General features: G+C 43.0%; 1 protein-coding gene across 1 annotated transcript in view; it reads left to right on the top strand.

Moving 5' to 3' along the window:
- LOC102872363 (thrombospondin-2-like) overlaps positions 1–15,336 on the top strand; it is an 83,770-nt gene that overhangs the window by 5,810 nt on the left and 62,624 nt on the right. The window contains exons 2-3 of the mRNA XM_006882840.1: positions 3,575–4,131; positions 6,794–6,878. Coding sequence (XP_006882902.1) covers positions 3,575–4,131; positions 6,794–6,878 — 642 coding nt within the window. The remainder of the gene's footprint in view (positions 1–3,574; positions 4,132–6,793; positions 6,879–15,336) is intronic.

Here is a 15,336-nt window from a genome sequence, read left to right as displayed (position 1 = left end):
ATATCAAATTTTGATTCTTGCAGGTCTGCTTTAGTTTTATTTACCTTTAGTTTGAACTTGCATGTGCGTAGTTGACGGTCTGTTCAACAATCAGCACCTGGTCTAGTTTTCACAGCTGATATTGAGCCTCTCTGGCAATTTCTTTTCACACATATAAGGTGCTAGAGAAGGGTCTTGAATATATCATGGACTGACAACAAAACAAATAGGTCTGTCCTGGAGCGGGTGAAGCCAAGTTTCTTCTTGGAGGCTAGGATTTTGAAGCTTCATCTCAAATACTTTGGGCATGTGGCCAGGAGAGACCGGTCCTTAGATAAGGACATCATGCTGAGAAGAGTGGAGGGACAGCACAGGAGAGGAAGACTCCAGATGAGATGGATTGATACAGTAACTGGGGCAATGGGGGTTGGTATATCAGAATTAGTGAGGCTGGCTCAGTACAGGAAAAGACTCAGAGCTGTTATACACAGGGCCGCTATGGGTCACAGGAGACTCAATGACATGTAACAACAACAACAATCAGTCTGATTCCTGTGCATACCATCAGTTGAAATACATGAGTATGGTTGTCATTTGTTCTTCCTATAAAAGGTATCTGCAATGAATAAATCACTGAGTGTGCAGAATTCTATCATTCTGTCTCCAGCCTCGTTTCTGTCACCAAGTCCCATGTTTCCTGACTACTGATCCCTCTTTCTTGTTCCCAACTTTTACGTTCCAATCACCCATTAATGCTAATGCATCTTGGATGCATGTTCGATTGATTTCTGACTGCAAAAGTTAGTAGAAATCATCTATTTCCTCCCCTGTGGCTCTGGTTGTTGGTGCATATATTTGAGTTATAGTGGTATTAAGAGGTCTTCTTTCTATGCATATGTATATTATCCTGTTACTCATAATATTGTATTTCAGGATGGATCTAGAAATGGTCCTTTTAGCTATGAGTGTGACCATGTTTTCCCTCACTTTTTCATCTCTAGCATGGTAGATTATATTATTTTCTGATTAAAAATATCCTGTGTTAAATCATCTCAGCTCACCAATGCCTAATATGTTATGTTAATGCCTAATGTGTTTATATTTATGAATTCTACTTCTTTAACAATGCCCAGTTTTTCTACATTCATACTACTTGCATTCCACGTTCCAATCACTAGTCTCTGCTTGCAACTCTTCCTCCTGCTTTGTGTGTCCCAGTTGGAGGGCTCAGCCTCCAGTGCTCTTTGCTAGTCTAATCTAATTGTACTCCATTGTACAGAGTTTTCAAAGGCCTATTATTTTGGAAGTGGATGGACAATCTTTCTTCCTAGTCCATCTTAATTTGGATGCTTGACTTTAGAACAATGTTTGACAGACAAGCATTTTATCAAAAAGAGCAGATGAAAGACATCCTCATTACAAAAGTAACCAGTAGATTCATGTGTCGCCCCCTACCCCGTTGATGTAGATGTCCTGATCACATACCTCTGCCTTGCTCTGCCATCACTCCCTTTTACACCTAGCCCCCTACCTCCACCTAGCCCAGCCACCACCTCCCTCTCTGTTCCCCTCAGCCCACCCTTGATATGATGGCTCAGGCCTCCAGTCATGTGATACTATTGCCATTACTTAAGCTGTTGTAACTGTTGCCACAGTGAATATCGAGGTGATGAACTATTTCAGATTTGTGCTTATATAAATAGGATATGTCCCTAAAGTAGAATGACTGAGAAGAGGTTTTAAAAATTATCAAGAATGTTGCTGTATTACTGGAAAGCCCTGTTGGAAATCAGTACAATCCACACTTCTGTAAGCTACACCATGTATTTAATGCCTTCACTTATCAAGTGGTGGATTAAATTTAAGCTTGGTTTAAACTTCTCATTAAAAAATTTGTTTTAAATTATTCACATGGTTGTAATTATGATAAAATCTGATAACTTTCATTGCCAGTAACTTAGATGACTTAAAACCATTCATTTATTGAGATTTATCTTAGGAAAGGTAATTCTTTGGAGAAGGACATTGTGTTTGGGAAAGTGGAGGTGCAGTGAAAGACAGGGAGACCCTCAACCAGGTGAGTTGACAATGGTGACTGCTTCAGTGGGCTTGAGTGTACCATAGATTATGAGGGTGATACGAGGTAGGATAGATTCAGAGCAGTTGTTCATAGGGTCACTGTGAGTGGTACTTACTTGACAGCACCTAAGAACAACAGTCTTATTCAGCACTCTGAGAGTCAGAGAAAGAAACAGACTCCAAAAGTTTGGCTCATGTAATTGTAATTGTGGAGCTGTGGAGGCCTGGGGAACGTGGAGAGCTCTGCACCCAGCATCTGTAGATCAGATGGTCAGGTGATGGGAGAAAAAAGCAGAGTCAGGAAAGTCAGTGAGTTTTTCCAGAGTATCTATTTATAGTATGGAGACACACCCAAGGAAGATCCTCTTTCAGTTAATCAATTGATTACATCAAATCACTTCCATTTACATTATGAGATGACAATAGACAAACATTTGTTCAAGCATTGTACCCCTTCACCTAACCAACTGGATATGTGAAGTTGACTGCCTCTGGGTAAGCTGTGCCTTTCCTCCGAGAATTCCATAGCCTTGTGGTTGGCTCACGTTCTCACCCAAAGCACTCTCCAAGAGTGGGGTGAGTCATCTTCACAAAATACAGACAGACCCACCTTGCTGTGCACTCTGAAGATCTCCACAAGAAACAATTCAGCTGCTCTTTGAAATGTACCAGTTACAGAGAAAAACATGCACTTCCTTTCTGGAATATTCTTTTCCTCTGAGCTGTAAAGCATAAACAGGAGGGCTGCAACCAGGTTTGGGTTGGACTCCACAGCAAAAATGGGAGCTAGGACACGGTTCAGAGGGATTCAGGTCTCACGTGGGGGAGGCCAGCGTGGGTCCCGCATGGGGGAGGCCCGTGTGGGTCCCGAGTGGGAGAAGTCTGTGTGGGTCCCACTTGGGAGAGGTCTGTGTGGGTCTCACGTAGGAGAGGGCAGAGTGGCTCAGACTTCTGTTCTGTGGTAAGATACAAGCTTGTACCAGAGCATACGCTGAGGCTGCTTCTCCATGGAGAAAGCCTCTCTGTGGAAACACCAGTGGCTGCTGGTCAAAAACGCAAGCTCCTTAGGCTGTGATGGGTGGAGCCCACCGTCAAGGACCAGCAGCTGTTCTGGGACATGCTGGCTTCCCTGGGGTTGGGGTGATACCCACCTTCAGCTGCCATTGAGGCAGCCTTGATCCTTGGTGCCCAGGGTATGCTTCCCAGAGTTGGATGGCTGGGACTTTTGGAAGCAGTTGTTCAGGGCTCTGTACCAAGGTCCCTCGTCCGAGGCAGCTTTGAGCCACCAATCTTTACGCTGGTGATGGAGAAGTTAACTGCTCTTCAACCCAGGCGTCCAACAGAGGTGACTGGTTTTCCAGAACACTGCGTTGGTGGTGTTCCTGGAGAGAGGGAAGCAGCCGTCCTGTACGGGGTGGCCACATGCAGCTGTTGGTTTAGAACCGTGATCTCTACGAGACAGACCAGAGCACCCTGGCTGGCTGGCTGTTGCTAACTCTGCTCTTCCCTCTGACAGCTGGTGACCACGATGACGACACTTCCTTCAACCTCTTCACTATTAGCAACATAAACCGCAAGACCATCGGGGCCAAGCAGTTCCGTGGACCTGACCCCAACGTGCCCGCATATCGGTTCCTCCGCTTTGACTACATCCCCCCGGTGAATGCTGAGGACCTCAGGAAAGTGGCTGAGATGATGCGGCAGAAGGAGGGCTTCTTCCTGTTGGCCAGCTTGAAGCAGGACAGGAAGTCTCGGGGCACACTGCTGGCTCTGGAGGGCCCGGGCGATGCTCAGCGGCAGTTTGAGATCGTCTCCAACGGTCGGGCTGACACACTGGACCTCACCTACTGGATGGATGGGGCCCAGCATGTCATCTCCCTGGAGGATGTGGGCCTGGCAGACTCTCAGTGGAAGAACATCACGGTGCAGGTGATGGGTGAGACCTACAGCTTGTACGTGGGCTGTGACCTGATGGACAGCTTCACGCTGGACGAGCCCTTCTATGAGCAGCTCAAGACGGAGAAGGCCAAGATGTTTGTGGCCAAAGGCTCCTCCCGAGAGAGTCACTTCAGGGTGCGTGGATAGTGGGCAGCCCGGGACATGCTGGGCTTGACTGACAGTCTCTTAGGGCACACCTGTGTTTGATTATGGAGGAGGGCATAGATGAGACATCATACACTTTGTCCATTCATGTGCGTGCGCTACAAACCCCCAAACCCCACACACATTTCACACGCATACAAGCCACAGGCATTCGTCTACTCATGTGCACATGCCACACCACAGAGACACAACCATGCACTATACACACGTCATGTGCCACAACACACACAAACTTCCCACACTAACTTGACATACGTACAGATGTAGGTGCACACACTGTGGATATGTGTGTACCAGCATGTGCTGCAACACACACTGACCACCCACAGCACACACTACACACACCTGGTCATTCACATATGTGAATGACACACATGTATCACACTACATACTCACATGCACACCACACACGTTTGACCATTCACACACATGCATGGCACATATGGGTACCATACATACAAGCTAAAAACTCACATTCTTATACAAACACACACACACACAGTTGACTGTTCACACATACATGTAACCATACATAGAGATATACAGTACACATACACACATCACACTCATCCTCTCACACACACATTACACAGGTACCAAAGCACACACAGACACACACACGTACATGCTCACGCATGCCACATATACTTCTCCATTCACAGGCGTGCATGCCATCTGTGTACCGTATCACATAGACACAGTAATTCACTCCCACACGTGCACTGTGCACATACCACCCCACACACTCATGCACCTCCCACACTTCTATGTGCCTTCATGACAGGCATGCACTACACACTTACAGGTAACTGACCACAAACACGTAAATGTTAACGTACCGCAGACACTTGTGTGTTCACATGTGTACCCTATACGAGTGTCGACCACACATACTATACATTCATGCTCACATGCATGCATGCACACTCACATGTATGTGCCCACCACCACAATGACACACACACAGGATGTTCGTACACCCATTCATTTACACACGCACTGCACCTTCACATATATTTCATGCAGACACGCACACATATTCACACTGCATACACCTCCATTTGTTCATATGCGTGCACTACATATTCTCACACCACACACCCTCATGGACATACACACATGTGCCACACACTGCACATGGACACATGCACACCCACATCCACACCCCACAGCATGCACACTCATTCACTCATTCGCACATGGTCGTATGCACACGTACTACAAACTGCATCCCCCCCATATCTACACGCTCCCCAGCATGCACTCATACACGTGCAGCACACATCATACCCTCATGGGCCACGTGCATTCATTCACATACATGCGCTGCACACTCGTGTAAACCCCAGCACACACACTTTCACAGAACACCGACAGACTTACTCTCCCACACACATTCACTTACATACATGTACAATCACACACGTACTCATGCAGACGGGCCAACACACACACTACACACACGCACCAGATACATAATATACTCGCTGACATACAAACGCACATTTACAAACCACACTCTCAGGCTCATGCACACTTACAGTTACACACAGCACACACAGAAACACACAATCATGTACTAAAATACACACCCATTCACACACACTCCCATTCTTCCACATGCTTAAATGCACATACGTGTTCTGCTAAGACACAACACATACCCTCAAGCATGCTTGGATCCGTTCACACCCATCCCCACACTCAGGCATTTCACACACTCACAGTCACATCTGTACACTAGTTCATGCATCACAAGTGCGCACACCTGTTTCTGAGCACATGAGCACAGGGACACGCTCTCACCTCCACCACTGCTTCCTGACTTCCACAGACACCGGGCACACGTTTGACAGTCGAGGGTGAACCCATTCCCCTGCTTCTGCCACCCCTGGCTCATTTTGTTAGAGTCAGAACAACTCGCATTCCTGGGTGTGTTGAAGAGATGAGCTGACACATGCCCCGTTGCTAGGAAAAGGACTGTGCGTGTGAGGCCCTAGCTCCATGTTCCCATAGAGTGAGGTGTTTTAGGAAGAAGGACTTTCTGAAAGCGTGCTGTTTGGGACCCACAGCAGCAGTCAGCCGACTTCTTTTCCAGAAGTGGGTGTATTTCACTCCCAGTTGAGTATGAGGCCTCGAGATACGTGGTTTATCCCATAGCCATCAGGGTCCCTGTGTCTGACTGGGATGACCAATTCCTGTCATAACAATGACCATTCACACAGCAAGGGTCACTGCTCCCACAGTGTGCTGGACCAGGGACACTGCTCCAGAGGCAACCAGAATGGTCAGCATCATCCTGTCAAGGAAGGAGCGCTCTGGGAGGGTTAGCCAGAGAGGTCCGAACAGAAGGCGTGCCTGCTGCTCTGAGCCACCTGCGTTCTTCTCTGCAGGGCTTTTCCTCTTCTGTTGGCCTTTACCTGTGTCACACCCAAGCATAACGTTCTCAGGTTCATATATAATGGGGATGATGACCCATTACATAGATCCCAAAGCTGTGGAGTATACTACAGAGTGTATTACACAGAAGAAACAACCATGACCAGCTTAAGATGACATTTTGTGCCTTATGTTGCCGTGTAGCTTGACATCAGAAGTTTGACATTTGTCCTCATTTTGTGTGTGTTTACAGGGCTTGCTTCAAAATGTGTACCTACTTTTTGAAAATTCAGTGGAAGATGTATTAAGCAAGATTGGCTGTCAACAAGGCCGGGAAGGTAGGTGTGCCTAGGAGACGGATGCCGTTCTGGTCTGACTATCTTGCTACCATGCTGTGTATGTGTGTGTCTAAACAGTGCTGTTGGGCATTTAAGGAAAGCTCAGCCCTGGTGGTGTTTCAGGTTAAGTGCTGAACTGCTGCTCAGGACAGAGATGAGACAGCCTTCCAGGCCATCAGGTGTGCTGCAGGGTGTTCGGCCGCTGGTGAGGAACCAGTGCTGTCATAGGAGGCACCAGGCCAGCTCTGACGTGCTGATTTAGGAAAATGATGAATCGCTTCAAGTGTGGCTTTTATGTAGATTTTAATAATCCCAAGGTGTTTTTTATTTTATTTTTTCCAGTTTTACATCTAAAGCCAAGCCTAAAGCTGTCCTTTCAATTCTAATATGTTACAACATTATCTCAAAAAAATAATGGCCCTCCACTAGGAACCAACCCATGGTGGACTCTTCATTCCTCCTGAGGCTCACTGGTACAGGGAGAGGATCCCCCGTCATTCTCTGGTGGAGGCACCAGTGGATTTGAACCCCGGGTGGCCTCGCCTTTGCGTTAGGAGTGCGATCCGCTGTGGATTATGTCAGGAAACTGCTCCACAGGCTTTCCGAGACCCAGCTTTATAAACAGACTGTCACAGCTTTCTCCAGAGGAATAGTTGGGGGGGTTGAACTGCCAACCTTTCCATTTACTGTCACGTACTTAACCACTGTGCAACCAGGAGGCATTCCATTTTACAAGCCAATATCAATCTCTGGCATTTAAAATTGTTCAGAAATGTATGCTGCTCTTGCTATCTCTTACTGTGTAAAGATAGGCCACTGAGGTAACCCATGCTTGGACACATTGATTTCAGAAGTGTTCTTTGGTTAAAGGATAAAGCTGGTGTGGTCTTTCTGCCTGTCTACACTGGGCAAATGATATCCCTGACAAACAGAGTCACACATTTATGTAAATAGACAGTTTAGTTTGCTTGTTTTTAACCACATGCGTTCTAACACATTCAACTTCCTTACCTAATAGACACTTCCTTTTTAAAAAATAATTTTTATTGTGATTTTAACAAAAGTTTACAGAAAACTTTCATTTCCATTCATTCATTGTTGTACATTTTTCTCCCTGCTCCCCAGTTCCCTTTTACACACACACACACACACACACACACACACACACACACATTCATTGATTGTTGTATAATCTTTTGTTCCCCACCCTAGTCCTCTTTGCTGTGCACCTTTTCAGGACTATTGTCATGCAAACAATGCCTAATCATATATTCCTTTTAAATGGTTCTTTCATTCATCTGTCCCAATGCAGTGTTCATTATTTATTCCCTTTTTTCTTCATTTTTTCCCCTACTCCCATTGTCAGTATTGTGAAATAACAGTGGTGTTATACAGTATTTCTCCTTTTGTGACTGAGCTATTTCACTCAGCATAATGTCCTTCATGGTTACCCGTGTTGTATACTATTTTATGAGTTCCTTGTTTTTTTAGCACTACGTAGTATTCCATTGTGTGAATTTACCACAGCTTCTCTGTTCATTAATTTACTGATGGGCAGTTGGTTTGCTTCTATCTCTTTGCTATTGTGAACAACACAACAATAAACATAGGTGTATATACCTGTTTGGGTGTCAGTTCTGGTTTCTTTAGGGTATATTCCAAGTAGTGGAATTGCTGGGTCAAATGATATTTCTATTTCCAGCTTTTTTGAAAAGTGCCATACTGCCTTCCATAACGGTTGCATCACTTTACACTCCCACCAACAGTGAATAAGGATTCAAATTTCTCCACAACTTTGCCGGCATGTTGTTTGCTGCTCTGTTGAATTTTGCTATTCTTACTGGGATGAGATGATATTTCATAGTTGTTTTGATTTGTATTTCTATCTCTCTTAGAGCTTGGGATTTTGAACATTTCTTCATGTGTTTGTTCATCATCTGAATGTCTGTGGTGAAATGTCTGTTCATATCCTGGCCCATTTTGTGATTGGATTGTTTACCACTATCTTGTTGAGGTACTAGAGTATTATATAAATTTTAGATATGAGTGGCTTATCAGGCATATCATTACCAAGTATTTTTCCCCGTTTGTAACTTTCATTTTTACCCTATTGGAGAAGTTTTTTTAATGTGCACAGAGATTTGATTCTTAGAAGGTCCCATTCATCCAATTTATTCTTTCCTGGTTGTAGCTTTTTCAGTATGTTTGAAGACTATTCATATTGTGAATTAGGGCTTCCAGAGTTCTTCAGGCTTTTTTTTCTGATGAAATTTATACTCCATGGTTTTACTCTAAGGTCCTTGATCCAATTTGAGTTGGGTTTTGAGGTGTAGGTCTTGCTCCAGTTTTCTACAGATAGTTTTCCAATTTTGATGACACCATTTGTTAAAGAGGCTTTTGTTTCCCCACTTAACTGATTTTGTCTCCCTGTCAAAAATCATTTGACTGTAGGTAATGAGCTGGTTTCTGTGTTTTCAATCTATTCCATTGATCTATGTGTCTACCACTGTACCAGTACCACACTGTCTTGACCACCACGGCCGTGTAATAGCATCTGAGATCAAGGAGTGAGATGCCTTCTATCTTGTTTCTCTTTTTTCAGGAGTGCTTCATTGTCTCTTTCCATTCCAGATAAAATTAGAAATTCTCTTTTCCATCTTGTTGAAGAATGGAGTTGATATTTGTATTGGGATTGCATTGAACTTGTAGATTGCCTTTGGTAGAATTGTCATTTTCACAATATTGAGACTTCCCAATTCAGTTGGCTAACAGACACATGAAGAAATGCTCAAAATCATTGGCAGTCAGAGAGATGCAAACCTAAACCACAATGAGATACCATCTTACCCCAGTACCAGTGGCAAAGTTTAGCAGGACAGCAAATAATAAATGTTGGAGAGGATGGTGGTGATTTAGGAACTCTTATACATTGTTGGTGGGATTGTAAAATGGAACAACCACTCTGGAAGGTAATTTGGAATTTCCTCTAAAAGCTTAACACAGAAATTCCATATGATCCGGCTATTCCACTGCTTAAATTATACCCTGAGGAAATTAGAACTGAGGCACAAACAGATACTTGTACACCAATGTTCAGAGCAGCATTATTCACCCTAGGAAGAAAAGAGTCAAATGCCCAACTATAATCAAATGGATTGAGAAATTATGGTACATTCACACAATGGAATATGATGCAGCACGCAGGAGCAATGATTCTGTAAATTACTACCTAACTTAGGAGGGACTGGAGAGCACTATTCTAAGTGAACTAACTCAGTCCCATAAGGAGAAATACTGTATAAGACCCTTATTGTAGAAGGTATATGAGAAGCCAAGGCAGAGGAGGGAGAGCAGAGGGATGAGGATGGGGAGTCAGGGGGACGGTTAGTCATACATTCACACAATTTGATGAATCGAGGGAGAACTGGGTAAAGGAAAAGGGAAAGACCTGGTGTGGAAAAAAATGTATATGATCTTTGTAAGTAAACCAGCACAACATAACATTTTTATAATAAAAAAGTGTCCTGGGGAGAAAATCCCTGCCCTGCCTCTTAGGAGGTCTCCAGGGACCAGCCACCTTCTTCCTGATCTTATGACTTCCAGCTCTTGGGAAACCTGAAAGCTGTTCTCAACACATCACTGGGAAGAAAGCAGTGGTGAGCATGACAAGGGATTCCAGGCTGGTGGCCAGGCATGATAACAGGCCACTTGGAGATCCAGTCTCCAAGACGCAACTCCTAGCGTGCAGGCCAAGACCATCTCTGCTGTTCATGCATCTCAAAGATTGCAGAGGGTACAACCACTGTGATGCCAAGACAAGAGCACCCCAAATATCAGGAAATTCACAGCTATTGACCATGGCCAAAGGAGAAACCAAGCCAAAGTGCCCACACCCTCTCATAACCCTTCATAACCCCTTCCTCAAGCCTTAAGAAAGTACCAGCAGCCTCTGGTATCACCAACTTGCACTCACATATTCTCCATTTCCATGGTCCTGCCCTCTAAGAAGAGTAAGACTCCTAAGAAGTATCCTTAGCTCCACGTGCGGACACTCCTGATCTGTGCCCTAAATTGTTGCCTCTTGTGAATTATGGAAACGTGATGATTTGAGGATCCTGGGCCTGGAGAAGGTTGTGAGGGTCCATTGGACACTATGGCAGAAATGGGGAATCTTAATACCAGTGAGAAAGAGGTTGAGACACAATAGAAGCTTCAGTGGAGAACCAGAGACTGATATGAGACAGAGCTGACCTGGAAAGCTCACAGAGCCAGAGCCAGCATGTTCTCTCAAGCATCATAGAGGACTGGGGAGGATGACATCATAATTGGCAGTGCTAAGAGTTTTGTAACACTGCCTCAAAGTCATGAGGCTGAAGGTCAAAGGGCCTGTGAGTAAACCTGAGATGTCATACTGACTGAAGGATTGTATCCTGTTTTCAATCTGAATTGTAAACTATATAACCTCCCCCAAACCAACAATAACAAAAATAAAACAAAAAACAATATTTAGTCTTCCTATCCATGAGTACCGAGAGAGAAAGAGAGAGATCAGCTGGCCCAGTGATGAGAAAACGATGTGACCAAGACCAAGGTGGGTGACTTTTAATCTGTGGCTCTCAGGTCTGTCTTTCATTGTTTTTGTTCAGACATTCCTCTAGGTCGTATAGCCCTGGTGTACAAGTTGCCATCCCGTGGTCACTTGTGCTTGCCGTGAGGCTGAACACTGTGACACGGATGTGTCAAATGCGTTAATTATTGGCTACCCAATGCGGACAGAGAGTGGGGTGGAGCTCCTCGATTAAACAAGCGTGGAAGGAGGAGTGGCATCCACTTCCATAATAGCTTGCCTCCGGAAATCCTATGAACCTGGAGAGAGGATGAAAGGCACCCAAGCGTCGAGGACGCTCCTTCATAGGGTCGCTATGAGTCGCCTGCGACTCAACGGCACTTAACAACAACAACAACAACAACAACAACAACAACGTCCATGAGTATGGTATATTCTTTCATTTCTCTAGGTCTTTTTTGTTTCTTGTAGTAATGTTTAATAATTTTGTTTGACTAGGTCTTTTGTGTTTCTAGTTAAATTTACTCCCAAGTATTTAACCTTGTGATTAGCTATTGTGATGAGTATTGTTTTCCTTAGCCCCAGTTCTGTATTCACTTTGTCACTGTAGATAAATCCACTTTATTTTTGTATGTTGATCTTGTATCTTGTCAGTTTGCTGAATTGGCCAACTATGTCCAGTAATTTTCTTGCTAACTCTTTAGTGTTTTCTAAGTAATACTATCATATCATCTGCATATGGAGGTAATTTTACCTCCTCTTTGCCAATTTGGATGCCTCTTATTTCCTCCTCTTGTCTTATTGCTATCGCTGACTTCCAATACAATATTGAATCGGAGAGGTGAAAGTGGGCATCCTTGGCTAGTTCCTGTTCTCAAAGGGAGTGCCTTTAATCTCTACATTGAGAAGATGCTGGTTCTTGGTTTTGCATATATACTTTTTTACTATGTTGGGCAATTTATCCTCTATTCCTATTTTGTTGAGTGTTTTCATCAGGAAAGGGTGTTAGATTTTGTCAAAGGCCTTTTCTGCATCAATTGATAGGATCTTGTGGTTCTTGTTCTTTGCTTTGTTAATGTGATGAATTACATTGATTGTTTTTCTTATGTTAAACGATACTTGCATATTTGTTATGAATCCCACATGGTCATGGTGATTTTTTTTTTAATGTATCATTGGATTCTATTGGCCAGGATTTTATTCAGGGTTTTTGCATCTATGTTCATGAGAGATAGTGGCCTAATAGTTTTCTATTTTGGTGGTGTCTTTACCTGACTTTAGTATCAAGGATATGTTTGCTTCATAGAATGAGTCCAAGAGAATTCCACCTTTTTATATTTTCTGAAATACTTTATGTAGAATTGGTAAAGAGGTCTTCTCATAATGTTTGATAAAATTCACTAGTAAAACTATCTGTTCCAGGGCTTTTTTGGTTGAAGTTGTCTTATTACATGTTCAGTTTTCTCTTTTGTAATAGGTCTGTTCTGGTGTTCTCTTTCTGTCTGTATCAGTTTAGGTAGTTTGTGAGTTTTTAAGTATTTGCCAATTTCCTCTAGGTTTTCATATTTGTTTGAGTATAGTTTCCATAATATTCCACTATTAACCTTTTGATTTTCGTTCTGTTGTGACATTGCCCATTTCATCTTCTATTCAGATTATTTGTGTTGTTTCTTTTTTTGTTTGTAGATTTTATTGACCTTTTAAAAGAACCAACTCCTGGTCTTCTTGATGGTTACAATTAATTTCGTTCTGCTCTAATTTTTATAATTTCTTTTTTTTAGAGGGTGTTGGATTTTTTTGCTGTTCATTTTCAACTTGTAGATGTTGCATTAGAGAGTCAATTAACATTTTCCCCCTTCCCTTTTGATGTGTTTGCTTATTGCTATAAATTGACCTCTAAATACTGTTTTAGCTATTTCCAAGAGGGTTTACTAAGTTGTGTTTTCATTGTCATTGGGATTAAGAAACTTTTTAATTTCATTTTTTATTTCTTGTAGTACCCACTCATGTTCAAGCAACGTGTTGTTCTTCCATATGTACTATTGTCTGCTTTATTCTCTTGTTACTAATTTCTAATTGTGTAGCATTGTGGTCTGAGAAGATTCTTTGTATTATTTCTATGTTCTTTTGAATTTATTGATACTTGCCTTGTGATATAAATGCGATCTATTTCTGGTAATGTTCCATGCACATTGGAGAAGAAACTATACTGCACTCTTGGGGGTTACCTCAGCCTGTATATATTTATGAGATTGAGTTGTTTTATTGTGCAGTTTAATTCTTCAGCATCTTTATTGAATTTCTTTCTGATAGTTCTACCTTTTCATGAGAGTAGTGTATTTAATTAAGTCTCCTACTACTACTATCTGAAATGCATTTTTTAAAATTTTATTTAATTATTTGTATGTGTGTGTGTACTGTCAAATCAGATCTGACTGGTACAGGAAGAGATGGCCCCTTCTTCTCCAGCAGCGCATTTGTTGGATTTGAACCGCATACCTCTGGGATTACAGTATAGCTTCTTGCCACTAGGCCACTGGAGCTCCCTCTTAAACTGAATCTATGGGAACCAAAATATAACTTTGAGTCTATCCCACCTGAATTTCAGGACCATCTCAAGAACAGGTTTGAGGCCTTGAACACGAATGAGCGAAGAACAGCTTAGTTGTGGGAGGAGATCGAGGGTATCATCTAAGAAGAGTGCAAAATTCATTACAATGACAGAAGAGGAAGAAAAGACCAAAATGGATGTCAGAAGAAACTCTGAATACTGCACTGGAGCACAGAGAAGCCAAAGCACAAGGAAGAATTCAAGATACTAAAGAGCTGAATAGAAGATTTCAAGAGGCAGCACGGGATGACAAAGTAAAATATTACAATGAAATGTGCAAGGAGCTAGAGTCAGAAAACCAAAAGGGTCAAACTCACTCAGCATTTCTTAAGCTCAAGGAACTGAAGAACAAATTCAAACTTCAAGTTGCTATAATCAAGGATGCTTTAGGCAGAGTATGAAACAATCCAGGAAGTATCTAAAGGAGATGGAAAGAATATACTGAGTCACTGTATCGAAAGGAATTGGCAGACAAGAAGAATTTCATGAAACAACATATGAGCAAGAGCCTATGGTGATGAAGGAAGAAGTTCAAGCTGCTTTCAAGGAAATAGCAAAAAAATAAGGCCCCACGAATAGATGGTATACCAATTGACATATTTCAGCTAACAGATGCTGCCCTGGACATGCTCACCAAGTTGTGTCAAGAAATCTGGACAACAACCACTTGGCCAACTCACTGGAAGAGATCTATATTTGTACCCATTCCAAAGAAGGGTGACCCAACAGATTGTGGAAACTATAGAACAGTATCATTGAGCTCACATGCAAGCAAGATTCTCTAGTGAAGATTATCCAGAAACGACTGGAACAGTACATCAGCAGGGAACTGCCAGAAGTCCAGGCTGGGTTTAGAAGGGGTTGTGGTATTAGGGATATTGTAGATAATGTTAGATGCATCTTGGCTGAAAGCAGGGAATACCAGAGGAATGTCATCTGTGCTTCCTGGATTATGACTGTGCGGACCATAACAAACTGTGGCTGACTCTGAGAGGAATGAGAATCCCAGAACATTTGATCGTGCTAATGTAAAACTTATACTCGAACCAAGAGGCAGTCGTCAGAACAGAAGAAGGAAACCCTGCATGGTTCAAAATTGGGAAGGTCATATGCCAGGGATGTGTCCTGTCTCTATACCTTTTCAACCCATATGCAGAACAGATTATCAGGGAGGCTGGGCTCTATGAAGAGAAATGTGGCATCAGGATTGGTGGAAGAACTAGCAACAATCTGCGTTATGCAGATGACACAACCCTGCTTGCTGAAACTGAGGAGGACCT

Source organism: Elephantulus edwardii, unplaced genomic scaffold (genome assembly GCF_000299155.1).
Source record: "Elephantulus edwardii isolate Elephantulus edwardi_28Jun2011 unplaced genomic scaffold, EleEdw1.0 scaffold00024, whole genome shotgun sequence".
In the NCBI taxonomy this organism is placed as follows: Eukaryota; Metazoa; Chordata; class Mammalia; order Macroscelidea; family Macroscelididae; genus Elephantulus; species Elephantulus edwardii.
This window is presented reverse-complemented; position numbering and strand designations above follow the sequence as displayed.